The sequence below is a fragment of the Nesoenas mayeri genome (assembly GCF_963082525.1).
Source record: "Nesoenas mayeri genome assembly, chromosome: 9".
NCBI classification, from domain to species: domain Eukaryota; kingdom Metazoa; phylum Chordata; class Aves; order Columbiformes; family Columbidae; genus Nesoenas; species Nesoenas mayeri.
Window position 1 is genome coordinate 12,740,132 of NC_137557.1, and position 24,329 is coordinate 12,764,460.

General features: G+C 44.9%; 1 protein-coding gene across 1 annotated transcript in view; it reads left to right on the forward strand.

Annotated features, from left to right (window-relative positions):
- PLD1 (phospholipase D1) overlaps positions 1–24,329 on the forward strand; it is a gene marked incomplete at both ends in the record, with an annotated part of 41,607 nt that overhangs the window by 13,906 nt on the left and 3,372 nt on the right. The window contains 14 exons of the mRNA XM_080349961.1: positions 206–289; positions 2,015–2,096; positions 4,938–5,048; positions 6,339–6,545; positions 7,207–7,423; positions 8,365–8,478; positions 10,626–10,754; positions 11,100–11,218; positions 11,364–11,477; positions 17,715–17,825; positions 18,557–18,645; positions 21,838–21,951; positions 22,887–22,936; positions 23,900–24,034. Of these exons, the coding sequence (XP_080206087.1) occupies positions 206–289; positions 2,015–2,096; positions 4,938–5,048; positions 6,339–6,545; positions 7,207–7,423; positions 8,365–8,478; positions 10,626–10,754; positions 11,100–11,218; positions 11,364–11,477; positions 17,715–17,825; positions 18,557–18,645; positions 21,838–21,951; positions 22,887–22,936; positions 23,900–24,034 (1,676 nt within the window). The remainder of the gene's footprint in view (positions 1–205; positions 290–2,014; positions 2,097–4,937; positions 5,049–6,338; positions 6,546–7,206; positions 7,424–8,364; positions 8,479–10,625; positions 10,755–11,099; positions 11,219–11,363; positions 11,478–17,714; positions 17,826–18,556; positions 18,646–21,837; positions 21,952–22,886; positions 22,937–23,899; positions 24,035–24,329) is intronic.

Below are 24,329 nucleotides of genomic sequence, written 5' to 3' on the forward strand. Positions count from 1 at the left end.
AAAGTGGCACTTAATAGTCTCTTATTGTGCTATTTCATTAAGCTACTCATAGCAGCATGAAATTCTCCCTAATTCTCAAAATTAGGTTTGCGTTTGAGAAGATGATATAAATGTCATTTAACACAGAACCTCGTCGGTCTTCAGCTACGGGCTTTATTTAATGAAGGAGGAAACCTAAATCTTTGCGCTGTGTTTGCTTTTACAGGTATGTCAATGCTAAGTGGTACTTTGAAGACGTCGCAAATGCCATGGAAGCTGCGAAGGAGGAAATTTTCATCACAGATTGGTGGTGCGTACTTAGATATTTGGATGTTGACCAGGCATCTCTCTCAGGACGTTCCCGACAATGCGACACTGTTGGGAGGCCCTACGGCATGGCAGTGAGCCGTGTGGCCAGATGGTTTGGCAGCACACCCAAACATCTCCTTGTGTTGTATTCAAAGGCCTTTTCAGGAGGGTTGGCAGCAAAAGCGCATGCTTGAAATCAACAGCTTAGTTGTCTCCTTCCATGGAAAGGCCTGAAATGGCACAAAGGCACTACCTGAATTAAAAATGTTATGGCTTGTGGTGCGAGTCAGGAGTGTAAATCACTGCAAATCCAAGAGATAAGAATGTTTTTTGGTGTATAAGGGAACATGGACACTCAAACACCTCCGACAGTGCTCTTCCCATGTGATTTTGCTTGGGACCGTCCTTTCAGCTCCTCCTCAGTGTTCTGGGAAGTCTCGTGCCAGTGATGAGAGCATCTTGGGGGGTGTGATTTTGACCTGCCAGACAATGGAGGGGGAGTTTTGTCATCCCTTCCCTGAGCTGTGTGGCTTCTGACAGACCTGGCTCTGGACCCTTCTTAACTAGTAATTTAATATGTTTGTGCAGTGCTCTGTTTCCTGTTTGAGGCAGGAAAAGGGTGTTCTCACGGGCTCGGGGCAGAGTTTCTTGGCTGGACACAGGCTGCAGCTGCCTATGTTTTGCTTTTGTGGAGGTTGATCTGTCTGAGCCAGGCTGGACTTTGGGGATGGGATGGGATGGGCAGGCTCCCAAGCTATGTCCTCTTTAACCTTGGGCACATTTATGTGCTCCTCTTTCTCCATCTGTGAAATAAACATCTTGCTACTAATCTACTGCACATAGGAACTGGGAGGATTAATTCTTAGGTAGCAATTATGAGAAAACTAAACACTCTAACTTTTACTGGGGCAAACCTGTTTCCTAATGTGACCACAGATAAACCCAGTGTTTCTGGATCCCCATGTGGTACAATCAGGTATTAATGCAAAAATTGCATTTCAGATGCATTGCCTTGTAACATTTTATTCAGACAATTGTTAATGTATCTTGGAATTGCAAAACTTATCTTAAACTCCAACTTTCAGATATAAATGCCATTTTCTAAGCATGTGTTTAGGATGTAACAATATGCTTTAATCAAGCACAAGTTCCCATGCTCAGTACGAAAGTAAAGGAATGAAATTCTGTCACTTTCCTGTGCAGGAGTTAAAGGAGGTTGCTTAATTATTCCTTGTAATCATTAAAGCTATGAATCAATAAAATGTCCTGTTGAGAGATCATATTGCTTTGTCTTTAGGCAGGAAGGAAAATGGAGCACAAATCTATTCTGCCCAGCTTAAGTACCAGGAGAACTGAAATCCCACTTCTATTTATTTTTTTACATCTACACATTTCTTTCCAATCTGCCTTGGGACTTTCTTTTGTTGCATCTTTCTTCCATAGACAGAGTCCAAGTTTCTCCATTTATACATCACTGTTAAGTTTGGTCTCATGGGTTGTTGAATACCAAGATGAATATGCTGGACATGTCTCCTGCCCTCTATAATTCTCTGTTATTAAAAAACAAAGAGCATGACATAGGAGAACGCATCACTTTGGGACATGAGCCTTCACATCCGCTTTATATAAACTTTGATTTATTTGCTTCCCAAGTTGATTATTTAGGCCAACACTTTGTTTGCAGACTACATATGCTGTGTTTTTTCCACCCCCTCTATTTTCTTAGGCTGAGCCCAGAAATCTTCATGAAACGACCTGTTGTGGAAGGAAACCGCTGGCGGCTGGACTGCATCCTCAAGCGGAAAGCAGTAAGTGAGCTCCAAGTGCAACCTTCGCCCTGTGTGCCCACCCAGTTACAGGGTCATACTGGGACTGGAACATTTGCACCCATTGGTTTGGTAGCGATGAGAGTTAGAGCTGGCCAAGCCGCATTTCAGGTGGCCTCAGAAAACAACTCATTTTGATTTTTCTCTCCATTTGTGTTTGGAAGAGCTCAGAGGCAGAAGGTTAGACCCTCTCATTGACCCTTCAAGGTTTGGGTCACTTAAGCCTTGCATTACGACTACCCAGCTCCTGGTGGGGTCAAAGATCTGTTGCTGTCAGGTGCTCTCCTTGTGGCACATATAATTCAGAGGTATGGGAAAGACTCAGCACCTTTGGTGGCTCTTAGTAGATGGTTTGTAGGTGACTGTTGCGCAGATCCTGGCTGTCATTACCACGTGCTGTGTCTCTGTGCTGCAGCTTTCCAAGCTGAAGCTGTGAAAGACCCAGTCAGTGTGGCAAGAAAATAAGGATGTCATTAGCAAAAAGTCACTTGGTATCATCCAGAGGTTCATGCTATCTCACGACAGCCTTCTCATTTGCTTTTCTTTTCCATGCTTCATGCATTGTATAGGTCCTTGCTACAACTAAACACTAAAGAACTGGTGTTCTTGCTGTTCACCCATCATTCTTTGCTATAGTGAAGAAGTGCCTGTTGACATTAAACATTGTCCTGGTGTTCCCCAGCCCTGTTATCCCTGGTGGAGCCTCCCTTGCCCTGATCCTGCCTGGCCCAGGTTGCCCAAAGCTCTTCTTGTCCTTTCACAGCTGCTAACATTGGTAATAATGAATTTTAGTGGTAAGAAAAGCCGAAGCCTGAAAGGCTTTTTTGTTTTTATTATTTTTATTTCCAAGGATAACTTATATGATTAGAAAATATTTAAATCTTTTGGTAGCTGCCTCTTATTGCGTGTATGTCTTCTGGTTTCCTTTGTTCCTACCCACACCTTTCTATATATATTCTCATGGCTCTTGTGGCCCCTAAGAGGAGGAGGATCAGGTGTCCTCTCTCTGCCTGTCCCTTCTCAGGTGGAGACTCTGGTCTTGAGGGTCCTGGTGCGTTGCCATGGAGAAGGGATGTGTGGAAAGGGCTTCAACAAAGCATGGGAAAAAAAAAAACAAGTGGAATCACGTTCCCCAGAGCTGGACTGTGGTGTTCAACTTGTTTACTTGACTCAGAGACTTGGACTCCTGTTTGCATTGCCGTGTTATCTGAGTTCATAAATGCCCATGTTCAGTAAGCAAATGCTTGTATAAACTTGATAAGACTTTTTTCCCCTCTCTGTTTTAATTTCTCCTTCTCTGCTGTTGCTGTTCCTCATGAACAGAAAGGCTCAGACCTGCAGCTGACTTGGTGCCTTCCCTGAACTTGCTGTTCAGGATTCCCATACAAAGCTCTGTGCTATTACACACTCTCCTTTCTTGTGCAGCACATTGAGATATGAGCAACTGCAACTACAACCTTTGTTTCTCTTTGAGCATTTTCATCTCAAAAAACAGTTTATTTTCTTGCTGGCTGTACTCTGCTTTCCGATTACATGTCTGGATCCACATTATAGAGAGCAAGTTTCATGGAGCCAAGTGAGCCAGGCAGAGAAGCTGAGCATGGTGTGTTTGTGAATGTGGCTGATCTTCAGTTCTTCACCCAACCCCTGATAACGGCAGGGCTGGGAATGGTGGTTTGTCCCACATGAGCGGTGAGTCAGGAAGGAAATCGCAGCCAGGGAGGTCTCTTGAACTCATAATGTGGTGGAAGGGCAGAAGTCCAGGTGGACGTCCCAAAGTCGTCTTTGCCTCCCTCCCCCTCCAAACCGGTTGTAATCGCAGTCCTCGCCCCTCTGCATGCCTAGAAAAAAGAGTTTTTTGTGTCTGACTGTTGTTGATTTGTAGTCTTATGTTCTGGCAAATGAAACACTGCCACAGGGCAAACTCGCTGGAAGAATTTGGCTTTGTTTGTCATGTTGACATGGATTTTCCTATGGCTATAAATACCTTGTAAGAGAGAGAAGTGTTTTAAGGTTAGTTCCTGGAAATACTTGCCTGCTCTCTCACTTGTGGTATTTCCTTGGTTTGGCAGAGCGGTTGGCAGGCTGGTGTCTGTGTTGGGGTATGGCTGTCCTTTATGTATATACAGGGCTACCCTGGGCTTCTCTGGGTGCCGTGGGGAGCAGAATATCCTCCACAATTTGGAGACTGCCTGAGCTCTCAGTAGCAGCTTCATGGGAATAGGAACTTAAAAGGCTGTGAAAAGTTTAGGTCCCAGGTTTAAGCTGGCAGACCCCACTGCAGGATTTTAAATTGTGCTGGTTTATGGCAACTGAAGGTGTCCTAGTGTGTGACCAGCATCTGCTGAGGTTTGGGAAGTACTTGGCAGTTTTGAAAGTGCTTTAACAAGTGTCCTTAGAAACTCTCCTGCAGATGACATTCTACTCATGGAAAGCACCATCCTTTGAGCACTGCTCATTGTATTCCAGGAGCTTATTTGGCTCTACTAGCAGAAAAAAACTCGTTTGCTGGTGTTGTGTTGATGACATTCCCTTTAGGAGAGGGATGTCCATATGACCACACTGGTATTGTTGTCCTGCAGATGCTGGTAGCTATAGGCAAACCTCAGGGCAACATGAAACAACAGAAAAATGAACTGAATCACCTTTTCAAAATTTTACCTCAAAAGATGTTTAAAAGGAGCAACTGTAAGAATGACTTCAGCCTGCATTTCTGTCTGTAGGCACAACATGCTTGCTGCCTCTTAGCTTTTCCCCGCTTCAGAATTTGCCTGTGTCCATTAAAATACCTGCATCCCGTGTGTTTCTTCTAATTTCTGACAGCAACAAGGAGTGAGGATTTTTGTTATGCTGTACAAAGAAGTGGAGCTTGCCCTAGGGATCAACAGTGAATACAGCAAGCAGACGCTCATGCGCCTCCATCCAAACATTAAGGTAACTGTGCATCGGGCAGTTGTATGAAGGACATTTGCATTCATTTGCTCTTGATAGCTGATGTTGACCCTCAGTGTATTTGGGTGTGAACTGGAAGAACAGTGTTTCCCACCATTACAGTGGGAATAGCCCAAGAAGACATTACCCATACAGTGATTGCCGCATCTGGCAACTTCATTTCTTTAGGTTATAATTGAACATAAAATTGCTTGATTTAGACTTGCCAAAGCACCTATTCATCTAATTCACAGGAAACATATTTCGTGTGACAAGTTAATGGGGTTACATCAAATGGAAAATTACATTTTGAGAATGTTGTCTCATTTCGGCATTTCTGTTCGTACACAGATGACGATTCAACACTGGATGTTTATGTTCCCATCATAAATGAACAGCATCGTGCTGTCCTGTGCTGTTACACTGCTGCTCTGCCATCGAGCAGAAAATGAGTTGTGGCAGATGAACCAGTCAATAAGGCTAGATCCAGTGTCTTGAAATTAGAGACATACACATTTTAATGAGCAATAATATATATATTATGCATGAAAGTGGCTAACAAACTGCTAGAATAATAGATTTATTGTCACTTGATCAGTTGTCACGGTGAAGAGAACCATCCATTCACCACCATCTTCACAGCAAGACTGGAAGGTGAAACTGGAAGATATAAGCTATTTGTGTAACAGATTTTGGGAGCAGCCAGGTGTAACTCTCTAGCTTTTTTCCCCAAGAAGCTGGTCTAATGGCTCTACCTTAACATGAAAAATAAAACCATACACTCTGTGCTTAGATATCGGAATTACTTTACCATAAACACATGTCAAAAAGAATCTCATAAACAAATGCCAAGCGACTTGCTGATTTTAAATGAGGAAAAAACAAGCCAACTTCTCGTTTCACTTATGTAGTGGCAACAACTGAAGAAGTGAGTCAGATCACCAATATGTTGTTTTCTTTTAGAACAGGCTCTGTGTTTGAAAGCTCAGCTATTATAGCTCTACTGAAAGTGTGATTTATTTGTTGAAACAGTTTCCTTGACTATGGTCCTCTTATGCACACTGTTGTTGTAAGCATGACCTATCCCAACATCAGTAACCACTGCTGCTTGGGAACTACACCCAACTCAGGGGGAGCCACGTAGCTTCAGTAATCCCAGCAGTCTGTGTGGATGCATCTTTTAAAAACTCCAATGTTTCCCTGTCGTTCTGAGCAGCCAAAAAAAGCTGAGCAGCTCTCTGGAGGTGTGAACTGGGTCATGAGGCTGACCTTGGGTTCCCGTTCTCCCCTCAGGTGATGAGACACCCAGACCATGTGTCCTCCTCTGTGTACCTCTGGGCCCACCACGAGAAGCTTGTCATCGTTGACCAGTCTGTGGCGTTTGTGGGTGGCATTGACCTGGCATATGGCAGGTGGGACGATGATGAGCATCGCCTGACGGATGTGGGCAGCGTGAAACGAATGACGGCGGTGAAGTCGGTGTCGTCGACCAACCTGGCGGTAAGGGAGCTTTCTTCAGCTCATGGCCACCTTCACCATCGGTGTGTCAGGTTTGTAGTGAGGATGTAACTGCTTCTGAGTGTAGGGTTGGGTTTAGGAGGTTTAAAGATGAATAGTAATGGGAAGGAGGAGGTATCTGCACATCAAATGACTCTTTAGGACTAGATCCTGACCAGCCCTTGCTAGGGCATGGAGAAAGACAGCTAGGTTTCCCCTGGAGCACAATTTGGAGATGACATTCTTAATAAAACCTAGCTAGAAATGCACAGTAGGCACTCGTGGAGTGCCTAGACTTCTGGATGTTCAGACCTTCAGCAGGTGCTTTCTTGCTGAGCTTTCTGTTAACATGGGTCTATATGCATCCGAAGATCTCTAAAACATGTAAAGAGGTCTAGATTTATGAGAATTTCAAGGGGAGTAATAATCCAGAGTAAATGTATAGGATTGAAGAAGGTACTGTTAGCATTAATGGGGTTTTCTGTCAAGTGCTTCCTTGGTACAGACTCCCTCAAAAGCATTTGTAGTTCCCACAGAAGTCTGTCTTTGTCACAGAGCAAAACTTGCCTTCTGGTTGTTTCTGAGCATTGATATGCATGATAATCTGTAATTAAATGGGAATGTGTCTGTAAATCACCTACAGCAATGTCTTGTGTCTTTTAAGTCTGCAGCAGAGCTGTCTGAACGTGTCCCCCTGCAATCTCAAGCTCCGTCCCCAGAAAACCACTTGCTCCAGAGAAATGCTGATGATGCCCCAGACACATCAAAAATGAAAGGAATAGGCAAAGCCAAAAAGTTTTCAAGTTTCAGTATTTACAAGCATCTCCATAAGCATGGCATACACCATGCTGACAGCGTCAGCAGCATAGACAGTGAATCAAGTAAGTAATGTTTTTCAACTAAAAAACATAAAGCATGTATGGAGGTGGGTGGGTGGGTGTACACACAGATTCACATAATATCTAGCATAATGTGTTATTTGTAGGGAGAAAAGTTGATGAATTTCTTAACTATCAGAAGAATAACTGTGTAGTCAATAAATAAATTCATATCACTGCAAAATATATAAGAAAAGCTTTAGGTGGATTTGCATTTAGTTAATTAGGAATTGTCATGAGCCATTAGATTATGTGATATAGTGTATACGATATCTAATGTTTATACTGCTGGAAAATGTGTTCTGCAAGGCAGAGCTGAATCTTTCATTTTTCAACTTATATTTATTATAATGAGAGAAACAATTTCAGAAGGTGATTATCCCCTCTTGTAGGCTAGTGTTACCTAGGTTTAAATCGGTTCACTTAAATGGAAATATTCCCAGTTTACCCACTTACTAGAGAGGTGAGACTATTCAACAGTTGAATATCTGAATGCAGCTTTTAATTCCTCACATTGAAAGTAAGTTCAACGCTAAAGTTACAGGGATCAGCGTGACATTTGTTCCAGCATGGAGTCCTTCCTGAAATCTGTTTCTGAAGTCCTCAGCTCCTGAAGCTCTATACTGCTTGAGGCTGGGCACTTATCTGAGTTTCCATCCCTCCCTGCAGACCTCACTCCTACCTCAGGCCAGAGGAAGCCTTGCTGGAGCATTGTTTGCAGTCCCCTCAGGACATAGCCATGGCTTTGCTATTTCAACATATTTGATTTAAACCAGCCAGGTCTTGAATTTAGTCCTTTGTCTGTTGGTCACTTGTAGTTTCAGCAAACTGATGTCTCATCTGAGCTCCTGTCACACAAGGTGTCTTCAGACAGGATCCGGCAGCAGTATGGCAGAAGTGGACGTGTGCATTTGCCATAAATAGAGCATCTTGACTTTCTGCAGGTTACTGTAACCCCACTAGGAGTCAACCGAATATAATCCAGAGCTTAAAGCCCCATCTGAAAATGTTCCATCACCACACTGAATCCAAACAGGGGCTCGCTGAGCCTCGGGAGGGTAAGTGGTGGAAGGCAGAGGTGCAGATCCCTTCATGCTTCAGCTGCCGATGTTTTTGCTCTGTAATCCTGGTGAGAGTTAGGTTGGGTGCCAGGATCAGCCTTAGCTGCTTGTTCTCCCAGCATCTTTAGCACCCCTCTGAGGACTACTGGTGGAAGAGCCTTCTCCAGAAGCTGCAAAAACTGCAGCCTAAATAATAATGTAAAACCAAACCAAAAAGCCGAACACAACAAACTAACCCTGCTCCCCCCCCCCCCCCCCCAAAAAAAAAAGAAAAGGCAATAAAAATAGCAGGGAAACAGTTGAGGAAACAGATCTGATTCTGGTATATGCTTATTTCAGCAGTTCTCTTCTTGGAAAGAAAAGGGGCTTGTTACTAGAATTGAGGACTTCTGCACTGGATATTTTAAGATAAGTCTGATGCAGGAGGAGAAATGCAAGCAGAGAGAGGAAACCTGTGTTTGGATGAAGACTTGGGGGACCCCCCGGTTTTGCCCCTTATTAAAATCCATTAAAACATACTCGATTGAGAAAGGAATCAGGTGGTTATGAGCTCTGAGCTGTTCTGACCCTCTGGACCGAGGTTGAAAGGACCTGTCTCAGTATGGTACCTCATCGAGGTACCTTTGAGCTCTGATATGGGGTGAGGAGCAGTTCTTCAACATCCTCCTCTTGCCAGCTTCTTCCTCTAAGGCACTAATTGCCGATTATAAAATATTGGTTATCGAGTGGTGGCAGGTAACAAGGAAGAGGTGCATTTGCTTCATGGAAACGAAGTGTGGTCTCCGCTGTGGTCACGTCATGCTCATCCATGAGTCAATGTCAGTCATTGAAAAATGTTTTGGCGGGATGGTGTGTCCCACCCATTCCCATTCAAATGTGCTGAGTCAGCAGTTCCCCAGCTCCACCTGGACTCTCACTAGAAGCTCCTGCTCCCCAATGCAGCTGCGGAGCATTCCTGCTGCATGGCGTGTCTGGCATGGCTTGACTGGGGTGGCAGCAGAGCTGGCAGGACTTGCTTTGTGTTAACCCGTCTTGCTGCACTGCCAATGTGTATTTTGTTGGCGACTGAAAGGTGGTATTTTTTTTTTTTGATCCTAAAGGGTTTTTGTGGTTACCTGGTGATGTGGTTGGGCTAGAAGAAGGCTTCTGCTACTGGCATGTTACTGTGTAATTATTGCACTAATATTTGGTACAGTAGATGAAGGCTGCTCTCAGGGTCAGGAAATAAGGCTAGTTAAATATTTATGGTAGGCCAACATTTTTGGTTTTCTTAGGAGAGAGGAAAAAGAGTTCACTCTGCACCCAAAATATGTGCTCTAGAAAGAGATCCTGTTAGGAGGGAATCATAGAACCATTTGGTTGGAAGAGACCCTCAAGATCAACAGTTCCAACCATTAACCTAGTACTGGCACTAAACCATGTCCCTAAGGACCTTGGTATCTCTGGCAATATTTTAGGCCTTTTTTAATCATCAGCAGCTTGGAATTCAGGGTCTGTTTTTTCAACATGTAAAATGGTATCAAAAGATGACATTATTATTATTTGGAAAAACAAAATAAACCAAACAAAACCTGCCATATTAAATGAAGGAACATGAAATTTTTAATAATCTCATTTTAGTTTATAAGGACTGACTTCTGTTGGAGGAGATACCCCCTGCTATAGAGTCAAAATCATAAACCCTCTAGCAGAGAAGTTGGAATTAGTTCATTAGTTTTGTAAAATATATTAAGTGGATGATACATGTGATATACCTGTACATATATCCACTAAAGTCAGTCACAGCTGGGAGTGGAGTCCCATGTGGTGACATTTAGGTGTCATAGGACAATGGAAAGACAAATGATTCTAAGGTAATTTTTAGTTCCCGTGTAGAGAGAATTCAGCATCTACTTTTTTTGTTTCCATAACAGACTCATACATATATAACCTGTCCTGATTGTATAACACATTAAAATAGGGATGAAAAAAGTACTAACATGCATGCTTCAAAACACCGGGGAGCCTGGAGAGAAACCATCTTCAGCCAGCTGGGACAGGCAGGTCCCACCAGTGCTTTTCCGTGGCAGTGGCTCTCTCACCAACAATGTGCGATGGACAGCCGTGACTTTTTGTGGTTTTGTGATCTCATTTGCCTGTGACAGATAAAGGATCCATCCGCAGCATGAAGACAGGTGTTGGTGAGCTGCTTGGGGAAACCAGGTTCTGGCACGGAAAAGACTATTGCAACTTTGTCTTTAAAGACTGGGTTCAACTTGACAAGCCTTTTGCTGGTAAGTGCCTTTGTACCTTGGAAGTTATTACTTTCCCCTACACCCTGTTCTGCACCTTTTCAGTCTCCAAATGTATTCTTTTTTTCATGCTTCTGAGACAGAGATAATGAGGCTATTTTGGTTTGGCTGTTAGGAAGAAGCAGCAAAACTCACTTTGAGAACTTCTAGGGCCAATTATGTGGTTACGGTCCATGAACTTAGACTGCTGGCAATTGCATGGTAAATCTAAATTCGTCTGCACAGCCCTTGGTGCCATGTCCCAGAAACTTCAATTTGAGGAGGGGGATGCTGCACTTTTCCACATTTCTTTCCTTTGAAGTCCAAACGTGTTTTCCTATCCCACAGACTTCATCGACAGATACACCACCCCGAGGATGCCCTGGCACGACATCGCCTCTGTGGTGCATGGCAAAGCAGCACGAGATGTCGCCCGACACTTCATCCAGCGCTGGAACTTCACCAAGGTGGGGTGTGGGCATCACTGCTGGGGGCACAGAAATAACTACAGCCCCTTCCTCATCCACGTGCCCTCCCCCAGGCATGCATTTTATATTTTCTATGTTACTTTGCTATGTTTCTGTCTCTTAAAGCATTTTTTTCTTTTCCCAGATTATGAAGCCCAAATACCGATCCCTGTCCTACCCATTCCTCTTGCCAAAATCTCAGCAAACGGCTAATGAGTTGAAGTATCAGGTGCCAGAGGCTGTTCATGCCACAGTTCAGGTGGGTGTTGATGGTCTCCTGCTCATGAACTCCAAAGAGAGTCTGTTCTGGATCTTTCCAGCGGGAGGTGACGATGCCTGACAGACCCTCTGCAGAACTTGAAAATGTGAAATGAAAAACTCCTGTTTAAATTTATCTCACAGCATAGGTGGTCAGGTCCTCAATTACAATAAAATGATGCAACTCTTGCAGTAGAAATGCATTAATTTACACATCTGTCTTTGAGATAAGAGGACCAAGCTGTATGCAGTACTCAAGTTGTAGGAACGTCATGGCTTTGTATAGCTGTGTAATTTTTCTGCTTTGTTTTCTGCTGCTCTTCTTCTGAAGCCTAACTTTTATGGTTTGGGAAGGCCTGGTGAGTTGAGGTTGCCCACTGAATATTTATCCCATATCTTGGAGCAATCTCCCAGGCTTCTGACACCTTGCTCAGATGGGCAGCACTCATTTAGAGCCCAGCACTAAGTGGAGTCTTGGGACTGTTGCTTTTTGCATTGAACTTCATCTGCATTTTATTATGCAGCCACTGAGCCCTGTGGTTCTTCTGCAGCTCTGCACAGTCAGGCCATAGTCTTGTTTGTGGCAGTCATCCTCACAGTCACAATTGGCAAGTTACCTCTAATAAAATACCCAATTAGCTATATTGATTGCGTATACTGAATGCTACTTTTATCCAGCAGAAATGTGGACTTATTGAAGAATACAAAGTCAGAATAGTTATGCTGAAGCAGTAAAATAATTGTATGTCTCTGTGGATGAAAGATGTATGAAATAAGTGCAATTAGATCAAAGCCAGGAAAATGGCATGCCTTTGCTTTTTGTCAGGAGTGGTCCACCCAGATGACAGCAATGCTTGGGGAAGCTTGGTGTAATAAGATGCATTTTTGTGGGTTGCCAGAGCATTGTCTGCTCCTCCCCGCATGGTGTGAGGGATGGCCAGCACAGGGATTGTGTCATGGATCTTGGGTGTTTCACATCAGCCTCCAAAACAATGCTCCTGGCTGTTGAGAAATAGTCTCGCTTTGGGCATCATCATGCTTCCCTGTGGCTGTAAATGCCACCCCAGCTGCGTCTGTGACACCAGCATTTTGGGAGACTTTGTTCTCATCTAAGTGTCCCCAGAGCGTGCTCTAACCACAAGATAAGCCTCAGCTTTTAAATCATGGATTTTGCTGTAACAAAAAGTTAGGCTCCACTGATTACAGAGCTGGAAGCAGTTCCCAAAAGAGAAACTAAACTGAGCCCAGTCTAGGTTCAGCTCTCACACTGCAGAGCTGCTGGCCCGGGGCACCAGCCCACGGGAGAGGAGGGTGAAGTTCAGACGGTGACTGCTAAATGTCATATACATCAATGCGGAGTGATGGGTGAGCTGTTTGAACACACACTTCGTCACAACATTGTTGGGGCATTGCAACTGATACTTCCAGGAAATGAGTGGCTGTCCTCAGTGGTGCCTTAAACAGCAAAAAGAGAGCAGGTTAAAAGAGAGCAGGTTTGTCTTGTCAATTATTCATTTGAAACTACCTTTCTCATATTTAATTTATGTCAAATTGCAGCTTTTAGAGACCTGTCAAGGTAGCCCAGCCCTGCATATAGCCAGATAATTAGAATGATACGTATTATGCTGAAAACATGTTGGTCTGCAATGTACCAGCCCTGCTGGTACGAGGGAAGGCTGCAGGGTAAGAGCATTTGCAGCACTGAGTGTGGTGGAAGTGGTGACAGTGGCTCCTCTGCCCAGGCTGCTGCGCCCTGCCTGTGTGCAGGTCCCTTGTCCCCAGGCTGCTTGATCTCCTGGATCTCCCAGGCATGGTTTTGCATGCACATACTATACTTTTGGCTGTCTCCTCCATAATGCTCCCATTGGCCTGGTATCCAGCGATCACTGGATGACACGAGTGCCCTGAGCATCCCTGAAGTCTCTGCTGTGGGTCAGGGAGCACCTCTGGCTCTCCTCATGATAAAGGTTTCAGATTTGGCTGCTGCAGGAGATGAGGAGCAGGGAGGACACCTGCAGCCTGGTTCTGACCCCCTCCCTGCTCCCAGTTGCCTTTTTCTGGGACTCCTTGGCTGTGCATTGGGGTGTGCCTGCGTGACTCTTCCTTTCCTGCAGCCACAAGAATATCAGCCTCTTGCCTGTCCTAAATTACCCTAAAATACCTAATACCTAAATTACCCTAAAATCTTTTGCCAAATTTTTTGTCCAGAAAAACTAGAGCAATATTATTATTCTTCTTGGCCACCACCCAAACCCATGTAATTCCCATTTTGGGGCTGTGTAGTGACTCTAAAGGCGGAAGTTACTGCCCCGAGGTAAAATCCAGCATCCAGTGACTGTCCTTGGCTGTGGGGTGATGGAAGAAAGTCTGGCTGCCGGTTTGCTTGTTTCAGAGCTTGTTTGCAAGTCTGCCTTCAATTGTGGGCAGATCAGAGGAAGGGAAAACACAAAGGATGTGTGGGGATTGCAGCGTTGCTGCAAGCCCGAGCCCCTGACCTGTCAGCAACAGATTTTAACCTCATTGTACCATCTGGTTTTGCTCTCCTTTGTCAGAGGAGAGGAGCAGAAAAGTGTTTTTGGGAGGGTGGGGATGGCAGGAGGGGCACTGATGGGGACTTTGCCCTGGGCAGGGAGGATGGATGCAGCATGCGTGAAAAACTAGGTGGAGCTACTGGCTGGGAAGGGGGAAAGGAGTCTGTCGGCACCATGGGTTAGTGGAACTTGGTCTCTCATCCTCTTTTGTGTGAACTTCTGGGCATTACTCACAATAGCAATGTGATTGCATATCAGTTTTTGCAAGAGTCACATATCCATCTGCCAAAGGCACTGCGAGTTTTTTTTCCATTTTTCTATTTCCATTCCAGGGTTTGCAGTTATCAGTCAAAGCCAGCACTGCAAAAGATGTGATGTGATGAGGCAACATCCAGTTCCTGATATAAATACAATGAAAATTTAATGCTCTGGCAATAGCTAAAGCCTTTACTGCTTTGAAGTTTGCATGAGAGCTTGCATTGTTTGGGATTTATGCACTAGCCCAGAGCAAACATCAGCTTTATTACTGTTGTATTGGTTAAAGAAGTTAAAGGGATGACAAGCCCAGCACAGCACTGAGCCCTGGCATTGAGAATCTTGAGGGAGAGGAAGGAGTGTGGAGACCCCCTGGCTGGTAGGGGCTGCACTGGGCAGTGTGTGGCCTTTTCTCTCCAGGAAAATAGATTGAGCTCGAACCAGCTCACTTTAAATACCTTGACATAAAAGACGAGATGTCCAGATATGTGAGATGAAATATGAGTGCAAAGGGAAGGCCTGTGTAGAAAACTTCAACTTCACTTCAGACACATGGTGTGAATTTTGGGGTCGTCCTGTGCAGTTGGACTTGATGATCCTTGTGGGTCCCTTCCAACTCAGGACATTCTGTGATTCAAGGTGTTTATTTGTTTGTGAGTGTCACAGCTGCAGCCTCGTTCCTTGGGGCGTGTGCCGCGTCCATGTGATGTACCATCGGTGGCTGCAGAGCCACCAATGCTGGTGGCCTTGTCCTGCCACGTCCTCACCTCTCACTGTGCCTGTGGAGCTGCTCCATGATCAGTTCTGGCCTCTGAAGTGATACAGGTTAAAAATAACCTTATTTTGAGGTCTAAGCTGGCTGCTCTGCTGCCTGAGCCACCATCTTCTAACATCTCTTCTTCTGTCTGCATGTGGATTTGAGGTTGGACCTGATGTAAGTGTTTTGAGTGGTGATGAGCCATGACACATTGTTCTGGGGTGAGGGCAGAGGGACGATGGTCCCATAACAGCAGCAGCTGGTATGTGGAGAGAGCTGGGAGCTGATGTGTGGACTGGGCAAGAGGAGGGCAGGGAAGGGCAGGTGGGTGATGTGATGGTGCTGGAAAGGGATGGTCCTGGGTGATAGTTCTGTTCCATCTGCTGGCATCCCTGGTTTGGAATAGACTTGTCTTCCAGCAGTAAAGTTGTCTTTCAAAGCGAGAGGCTTTGATGTTATCAAGCTCTTAATTCAGAAAAGGAATTTTATTCCTCATTCCCAGCATTTCAGCTATTGCTGCTATAAATGAGGGTGTGGACATTACTTTGCTCGGGGCTCAGCAGCTTATCGTGAAAAGAAAAGTATCTCTTTGAAGTGTGGACAAAGTTCACAAGTGGGAGAAGAAAGAAAAGGTTTAAATATCAGTACTGTTTATACTAGGAAGCTACAGTCTGTAACTTTCTGAAGTGTAATTCCAGAGTGCCTTTGCTGGCAGTCCCCAGCCCACAAGGACATGCTTTGTGTCCCCAGGTTCTCAGTGCAGCAGGACAGAGGCAGGGAAGGGGCTGCTCAGGACCAGCTGTGCTCGGAAAGGTGCAGGGGCTGCGACCGCCTGCCCAGGCTACAGAAAAGCTGGTTTTCTGTCCCTGTTACTGCAAATGGTGGAATTTTGTTCACAAGTTCTGTCTGCCATGGTGCTTGGCGGGGTCTAGCAGTGCCCAGCCTGGGGTGTGTGGGAACGCTTAGCGTTGGCTTTGCAAACCAAATGCGTGACAAAACCGCATAGGCAGGAGCAAGCATCACATTGCAGAGGTTTATGCAAGCGAAGGGCAGCTCTTTGGGACCAGCAAGAGGCTGTGATGGCCCTTGCATGTAGGCTGGCTCCCTCACCCAAGCATCTGTGACCACAGCATCCAGTTCAGGAGGCTGCAGGGTGTTCCCAAGCAAACAACCAGATAGGATAGTTGCAGGATCTCTTTTTTAGTGACCTGTGGGAGAGAGCTCCTTCTGTCCTAGGGAAGGAATTCGTTCAGGAGTCATGTGCTACTTACTGTAATAATACCCTCAGTGCTACCTCCAGAGATGCTCTGGAGAGCAGAGGATTGGTTTGGTTATGGCACGCAGTGCCTGGGTGAGAGGACTGAATCCTTATCTACTGATATACTGCTTTAGCTGTTCAGGTAATTAATTAAGCAGTCCAACGTCATCAACCATCCCATGGCCAGCAGCCTGCTTTGATCATGATAAGGCGACAGCAGAGCCCATAGTCAGAGTATCAGAGATATCGAGGGAACAAGGAGAGCAACATGGGGCAAAGCAGAGTATGGACATGGAGAACTGAAAGAAATCCGTGGGAGAGATTTACAGGGAAAAATGTTGCTGAGCCCCAAAAGAGATCGGGATTTTGCACGTAATGACACACACATTTCACAGATCCTCAGCATTTGGATCTTATCCTGTGTGTGACTGAGCCTGAATGCTTCTATAATGGCTGTATTGAGATGTTTTAATACTATTATTTCCATGATTTTGTCTTGACAATGTTTAAAGACAGAGGCTACTCATGAGTAACTATTTCCCCTGAGCAGGTACTCTACCAAACACTTAAAAGCTGCATTTCCATCTAAGAAAAGGTTACTCAGGGCATAACACGGTTGCTTGTTGAGTCAAAGCTCAGGAGCGGGAGATGCTGCAGCATCTCTGGCTGTCAGGGACGGGAAGCTGCCTGCCGCAGGGATTGCTCAGCATGGCTGGGAGCATGAACAAAGGTTGTTTCTCGTATCAGTTTGGCTCTTTTGCACAGAAACTGCAGGAGGCAGAGGGGGAACATGCCCTGGGGATCTTGTGGCGTCTACTTTGGAAGTGGATTTCCAGTAAAAATTAATAAGTGTGGGCAACTGAACCACTATGAGTTTTAAGTCATGTCATCACAAATCAGATGGCTTGTGCAATAATTTGGCAGAAGAAATAAATGCCCTCAAGTGCTCAGGACAAAGACATGGATGTGGCCTGTGTTTTCCAACTGACTATATAATTATGTATTGCCTGTTCATAGGGAAAAACTCACTGCCCCAGCTGGAGACCCGCTTTAAAAAGTGCTGAGGAGGAGAATACTGACTGGATGAGCACCCCTAAAGCTTGGAAGTTTAGGTTGTTTCAAATGCAGTTTATTATAAGACCTTAAGCAAGAAAGAGACTTACATGCTGCTTCTGTTGCACCTAGAGCTGCTCAGGTGGGAGAGGGCAGTTATGTTTTAAATCAAAAAATTATTAAGCATTAATACTATTTTTGAGCATCCTTTCTCTTTATTGCAAATGCAGCATAAATGATAAATTATGCACAAATTACCTTACTTAGTGGAATCTTGACAGGCAACTGGTGCAGGGACGAGCGTGGCCTCTTAAATAATTCAGTTGCGATGCTGTGGTGTCCTGGATGGGACAGAGCTGAAGACATTAATCTTTTGCTTTCTAGGTGATCCGTTCTGCTGCTGACTGGTCAGCTGGCATTAAATACCATGAGGAGTCCATCCACAATGCCTACATCAGCGTGATACAAAACAGCAAGCACTACATATACATAGAAGTGAGTGGCAATGAGGGAAGGCAGAAGGGTCGGGGTGCTCTAGGCTGGGCTTGCAGCCATCAAGAGGGTAATTCTACTTCTTGAGATTTGGTCTTAATTTTTTTTGTGAATTTAGACACATGGGGATATTAATACAGCATCTGCTCTGAATTTTTGGGGCTGTTTCAATTTACTTCAGCCATCTTTGGACCAGGCTGATGGGTTTGTACCCTAACAAGCCATCTGACCGCAGGGTGAATAAAGGTAGACCCCTCCTTCATGAGCATCTTTCCAAAATTGCCACAATTCCCAGGGCCTGTGCAATAGTCTTCCTGTCCCCTCCATGGCTTTTCAGTGTCCGCTGAGGTTGCCCAAATCTCCCACACATAGGGCTGGTCTTGCATCCCTACAGCCTTGAGCTGCAGCAGTCTCCTGTGTCACAGTGGCCCTCAGCGCTAGCCGAACAGAGATCCTTGTTCTCCTTTTTTTATCCTTTTAGCCTCTTGTTAGGACGTTCTCTATGTGAACTTTCTAAGTAGTATGATTAATAAGGACTAATTCATTCCCTAAGTGAGCACAGACACACACGATTTAATAATAATAATAAGAAGAAGAAGAAGAAGCGTCTGCTCAAATGGCACACATAACTCAGCTATCTTTAGTTGCCCTTGGTCTGAAATCAAGCATGCAGATTTTTTTTCTTGTTCATTGTTGGCAGTGTCTGACAGTAGCTTTGCTTGCTTTTCCTGCAGAACCAGTTTTTTATTAGCTGTGCTGATGACAAAGTTGTCTGGAACAAGATCGGCGATGCAATTGCTCAGAGGATTCTTAAAGCTCACAGGTAACCAACTCTTAACAAGGCAATGAAAGTCTTCCAGGGGCATTTATATGGTGTGGTGTAAAATAATATCTTAATGGACATGTGCTGTAGCTTTTCCAGTGCAGAAGTGATGTGGTCAAACATCTGCTTGTGTTTGTAGCAGTGAGATTCTTTGGTGGTTTCTCTGCAGCCAGGAAGTGATTTTCTGAACTTACCCTGATGCAAATGTATTTTTAACTAGGGAACTTGTTTAAAAGCATGTCCTTTGTACTCCAGTTCAGTGACACCTTTGCTCCATATCCAACCAGTCTTGAGCTATGTGGTAAGGCAAGTGAATGGGTAAGAAGGCTGAACAGGGATTTGTGGCTCATTTAATTTTATCTGTAGAGAGGATTGGCTTCAAACAAGGGAGGGAAACATGTTTGAGGATTGGACTGCAGGCTTCAGCTATTGTTTGAACAACTTTTTCTGGTAAGAGCTGGAGGGTATTTGCAACCTCCAGCCATTGCAAGGGAACAGTCATTTGTTCCCGGATGGATCAAACCCAACCACGTTTTAGACACTCCTTTTATTTCAACATGCATAATCCTATGCTAAATTTAATACCACAGGTAGTGGCTTGTGTTTGCTTTGATCCTGGACAACCTTGAGGTTGTTCTCCTAGAGTCAGTCTTTAAGATACATATATGTCATAGTCTAAAAATATATCCTGGTCTTGCTGGGCTGATATACAGAAAGTTTTCCAAACATCTTCCTTTCTTGTCTCATCCACTTTTTTGCCATACATGGACACATTCCTTGCAGTGATTATTTTTTCCATGTTGTAATTGTCCAAAGCTATCCAGGGGCTGCTTTCCCAGAGGAACTCTCTCCAGAGTCAGAGAAATTTCCCTCTCTTTGGCACCTGAGCTTGGAAATACCCACTTGGGTAAAGGCAACCAAGCCAAGCCAGACAGAGAGACATGGGGACACAGGCAGTATGCGGCTGCCATGGGACAGGCTGTGTTGGAAGGTGGGATGGGAAGAGGAGCACTGTTCACACCAGGAGAGCACAGGTGTTATCTGCTCTCCAATCAACAACAGAACAGAGTAACAGGGTGGAGTTGCTGGTAATCTGTGAGCTGTATTGCCCAAATAATTGAAATTACCTAAGGATGAAAGGCTGGGGTGGATTTTCTCACCTGGGGTAAATGAGAAGTTGTGCCAGTGCTGTGCAAGGTGGGAAACACAGAAAAATAAGCATAATATTATATTATTAATTATTATTAATGAGTCCTGTGATATGGCTGAGGTGCAGGCAAGCAGCTGGCAATGGCATCCCTGGTGTTGGCCTTGCAACCCGAAGGCTCACAGTCAGCCAGACATGGTGTCCCTATGGGGTGTCCCCTTGGAAAGCTGCTCTGGATTGCTGTTCCTGCCTTTGGGAACTGATTGCCATGGGCCCTTTGCATCAGTTTGCCTTCTTTTAGTGATGCTACCAAGGTAGCAGCAAATTCTCCAGGTAATCTGTTAAGATTTTCCTGTTATATAAGGTGTGTGTAACAGGTGTCATTCTGTCCAGACATCAAAAAGTCTAGCACAAAAGGGAGTCACGCAAATTCTTCAGTGACCCCTTTTTCAGATGTGATGCTCATTTCTGTATTACTCTAATTTTATGCCAATATTGTGCCAACCTAATGTCAGTGATTCCTAACTGAATATAAGATTCCAATTCTGCACACTCTAGAGTGCTTGGCATTGCCTAAGATTAAAGGTAAATTCAGACCTAAAGGGTTTGTATCAAATACTCATGTTCCAAATTGTCCCAGGAAAAGAGTGTAGGTGATGCTCAAATGCTTAATTGTAAAATAAATTCTTTAGTTAAGGTTGTACACTTTTCACTCTTCTAGACTAAATATTTTCTACTGATGTAATTAATAACATTCTTTTATTGGTTTCTTTTTTTTTTTTTCCATGGGTGGCTCTTTGACGAGTTTAATAAACACTGGGCTTAGACAAACAAGCTGCCTTTTGGGGATGCTTTTGTTAGTAGATCCTTTTCATGATACAAACAGGCTTAACTTCAAAGTCACTTGTTGCGAATGGGTAAGACCTCATTAGCTGTTGCTAAGGTCTGCTGTCAGACTAAAGCTAGCTTACAGTGCATAGCACAGCTATAAGGAGGTGCTGGTTGAAATTAAAGAAACCCAGGTCCTCAGAGTCTCCCTCCCAGGTGAGATGAGACCCCAGTTCTTCACGATTCCTGTGCCCTTAAATGCACAGGCACAACTTGCTTGAGGAAAAAATGGTTTTAAGAAAAACTGAAAGCTGGCTCATTTTCAGGCTGCTCCTGAGATGGTTTTGTCCTGATTTAAAGTGTGTTTGCCATCTAGTGGCAGCATCTTTTGATGGAGCATCATCATCCTTCTCCTCTTCCTCCTCCTCTGGGCACAGGCCAGGGAGTTGCCATTACCCATGGGTGCCTGGAAAGTGCTGGCAGAGCAGATCCATCTGGCATTTGTCCACAAAGAAAACCCCAAAGTGGACTTTAAGGAAAGCCCCAGGCACTGCTGCGGTCACGGCTTGGGTGATCCGGCATAAGATCACAGTTTGGGTACAGTTTAGTTTGTGGATCTCCGGTGGAATGGAATGTTTGTAGGCTGTGATGTGTTGGTCAAATGCTTGCCTTCCTGAATGATCAATGTTTTGCTCGTGCCCAGAGCTTTTTCCACTTTTTATGATGTTTCTCACTTCTGAAATCCAGGATGCAGTGGAAATGTCAGGTTAGATTTTGGTTTTCTGCCTGTGATAGCCCTGTAATCTTTGCTGTGGACTGCTGGGTGGTGGTACGCACCAGTCTGCACCAGTATCCATGTGACTGGGCTGTTGGGGTGCTCGAACAAACTTAGATAGTGGCAGACACAATCTGAAAAATAATTAGCCTGCCTTTGAACTTCAGTGAAAACATGTTTCTTTTCCTTTAACTCTTGTTGTCTGCTGAGAGTAAATTACTCCTTCTCCCCTAAGGGTCTGAGAACTCACTGAAGTACTGATGACAGGTGATGAAGACCTGAGACTGGAAATACACTTCACACTTTTGCTCCCTTAGAATTTGTGTAGCAGCCTTGGATAGAAACTAAGTCAGTCAGCACAGGGAAAGCAAAACCAAAGGGACTAACCTTGTACGAGACTGTAACATTTGCAGCCTAATATTCCCCCAAACTATCATTTCAGGGAAAACAAACGTTTCCGAGTCTATGTGGTGATCCCGCTGCTGCCTGGGTTTGAAGGAGACATCTCGACCGGCGGGGGGAACGCACTGCAGGCCATCATGCACTTCAACTACAGGTACTGCAGGCAGGGCTGTCAGACCCGCCCCCATCGCCACGCTCTGTTGGGTAGGAAAGCTGGGCTTTGTCTCCACATCAGCCTTTTCAGTTGATTTTTCACCTGGCTCTGTCCATCAGCCCCGCAAAGGCAATGGCATCTTCCCCTGTGCTGTTCTTCTGCTCCGGGGTGTGTGTCTTGGGGGACATGTGCAACACAGCAGTGGTGCTGGGAGGCCCTGCACTGGGATACGGGGTATAGAGGAAAGTAAAACAGCCCAAGATGAGATGGCTTTACTGGAAAACTGCTGTGTTATGGTAGGGCCAGGGCACAGTCAGTCTATGGAGAGTACTGCTGCCTCTGGAGTGAAATCTGCCTTGTCTACAGGGGTCCCACTGCACTTCTGTAAGGACAAGCAGGACAGGAGATGCAAGCAGAAGGAAAGCAGCACATCTCCCTAACCAGGCCGTTCTGCTTGAGCTTTCTTCCACATGGGGAACACAGGTCTTTAGAAACTGCCCATGGGTGGTTGTTTTGTTTTTAAACAAGATGCCAGCTGTGGCTTTTCCAGCCCACCCATACTCGCAAAAGCTCCCTGACCTGGTGTTCTGCTTGTGTTGACTTTCTTTCTTGTCACTTCGCATTCAGACCTGTAGTACAGACAGTAGCAGCCCTGTTTATAACGTGTTTATCATCATTGTGGTGTGCTCTAGAAGGCAAAAATGCTCCCCAGCTCCTACATGGACTGGTAGGAACTCCTTTAGGAAATGAGCAGTTCTTGATATGTCGACAGTCATTTGGGAAGAATGTGTGTTCTGGAAGCACCATGTTCCTTCTGCTTTCATGGGGTATTTAAGAAGCATCTGTGTTTGTGATTTACCTCGCCCGGTTCTGCCTCAGCATATGCCATTGCCTCAAGTTGTGGTTGTGCTGATGGCTGCCTACCTTCTTTCCAGGACCATGTGCCGAGGAGAAAACTCAATCCTGGGCCAGCTGAAAGCAGAGGGTAAGAGCTTTATTCCTCTCCTTTACATTACTTAGTCTTGGGATGCTGCTGTTTGATGGATATGGCTATAACATCTAAATCAGATTCTCCAGCTTCTTATTAACATGGGTTTGCTGTGGCTGAGGAGTTCAGATGTGGATTAGGGCATCTCCCAGAAATGTGAGCTACAGTTTTGCAGGGTTGGTGGGCGACCTCCTGCCCTGCTGTCACTCGTGGCCAGGTCTGTCGGGTCACACGAGCTGTGGCCAGTTGTCAGACTTGGATGGGATGCAGCCAGGATCCGGAGGAGGGGAGGACCCCAGGGAGGAGCCCAGCGCAGTTGCAGCTGCTCGGGATCGTGTTATTTGGAAAATGTCCTGAACTAGGTCACGCTTCTGAGAGCGACGAGCCCTCAGCCTCCCCCGTGAATCCCACCCTGGGCTGTTTCCTCACTGTGAGGGTCCCTGCTTGGATTTGCTCTGCTGGGAATCGGAGCACCGTGAAAACCCACATATCGCAAATACTGGGGGTGTATATAATGCCTCATTCGTTCTGGGTCTTTGTGTGAATCTGAACTGCAAGTACATTAGGACATATTTTCCATACTGTGCATGGACAAAACACCTGCTTCCAGCCTCCTTTCTGGAGGGTCTGCAGAAGAACAGTTGCATAGTCCAGTTATTTTAAGGTGTTAGGATCAATTGTGCGCGCTTGCGTGCTGTGTGAGGGAGATCGGGGTCATTTCTCTCCAAAGTAGAAGTATCTGAGCAGGCAGCAGATCAGAGCAGCACAGAGAGCCCACAGGCAGCTTTTAATGTCTATTTTTAAAGAAACTTATTTCCATTATCTGGTTTTTATTATTACTATTTTTTAAAAAAATGTCAAAAGTGAACTGTTATTCATATGGGTCTGTATATAAGGAGCGTCTTTTTCTATTTTCCAACTCTCTCATCCCATCAGTTTTGTTCTTTTTTTAATTTTCAGTTGGAGATAAGTGGATAAACTACATATCGTTCTGTGGACTTCGAACATACGCAGAGTTGGAAGGAAAACTAGTCACAGAGCTCATCTATGTTCACAGCAAACTGCTTATTGCTGATGACAACACAGTTATAATTGGTGAGCAGGGGGCTTGCAGGAGGGATTTGGACCACTCGATTATATCTGGATTAGGCCCTTTGCTTTTCCTCCCTGTGCTCAGTGCAGGCTGCAGAGCCATGTTCTTTTCTATGTTGTGATTTCTTTCTTGTGAAATATTTTGCTGTTTAAAAAAATACCATAAATTCATCAGGAGGGTAGGTAGGAGGGAGGAAAGGATTTGGAGGGCTGTCACTTAATTTGTTTTTCTAAAATGGTTTTAAATCTCTGTGTAACAGTGAAGAGAATCCCAGTGGAGGAAATATTGTCCATCTGT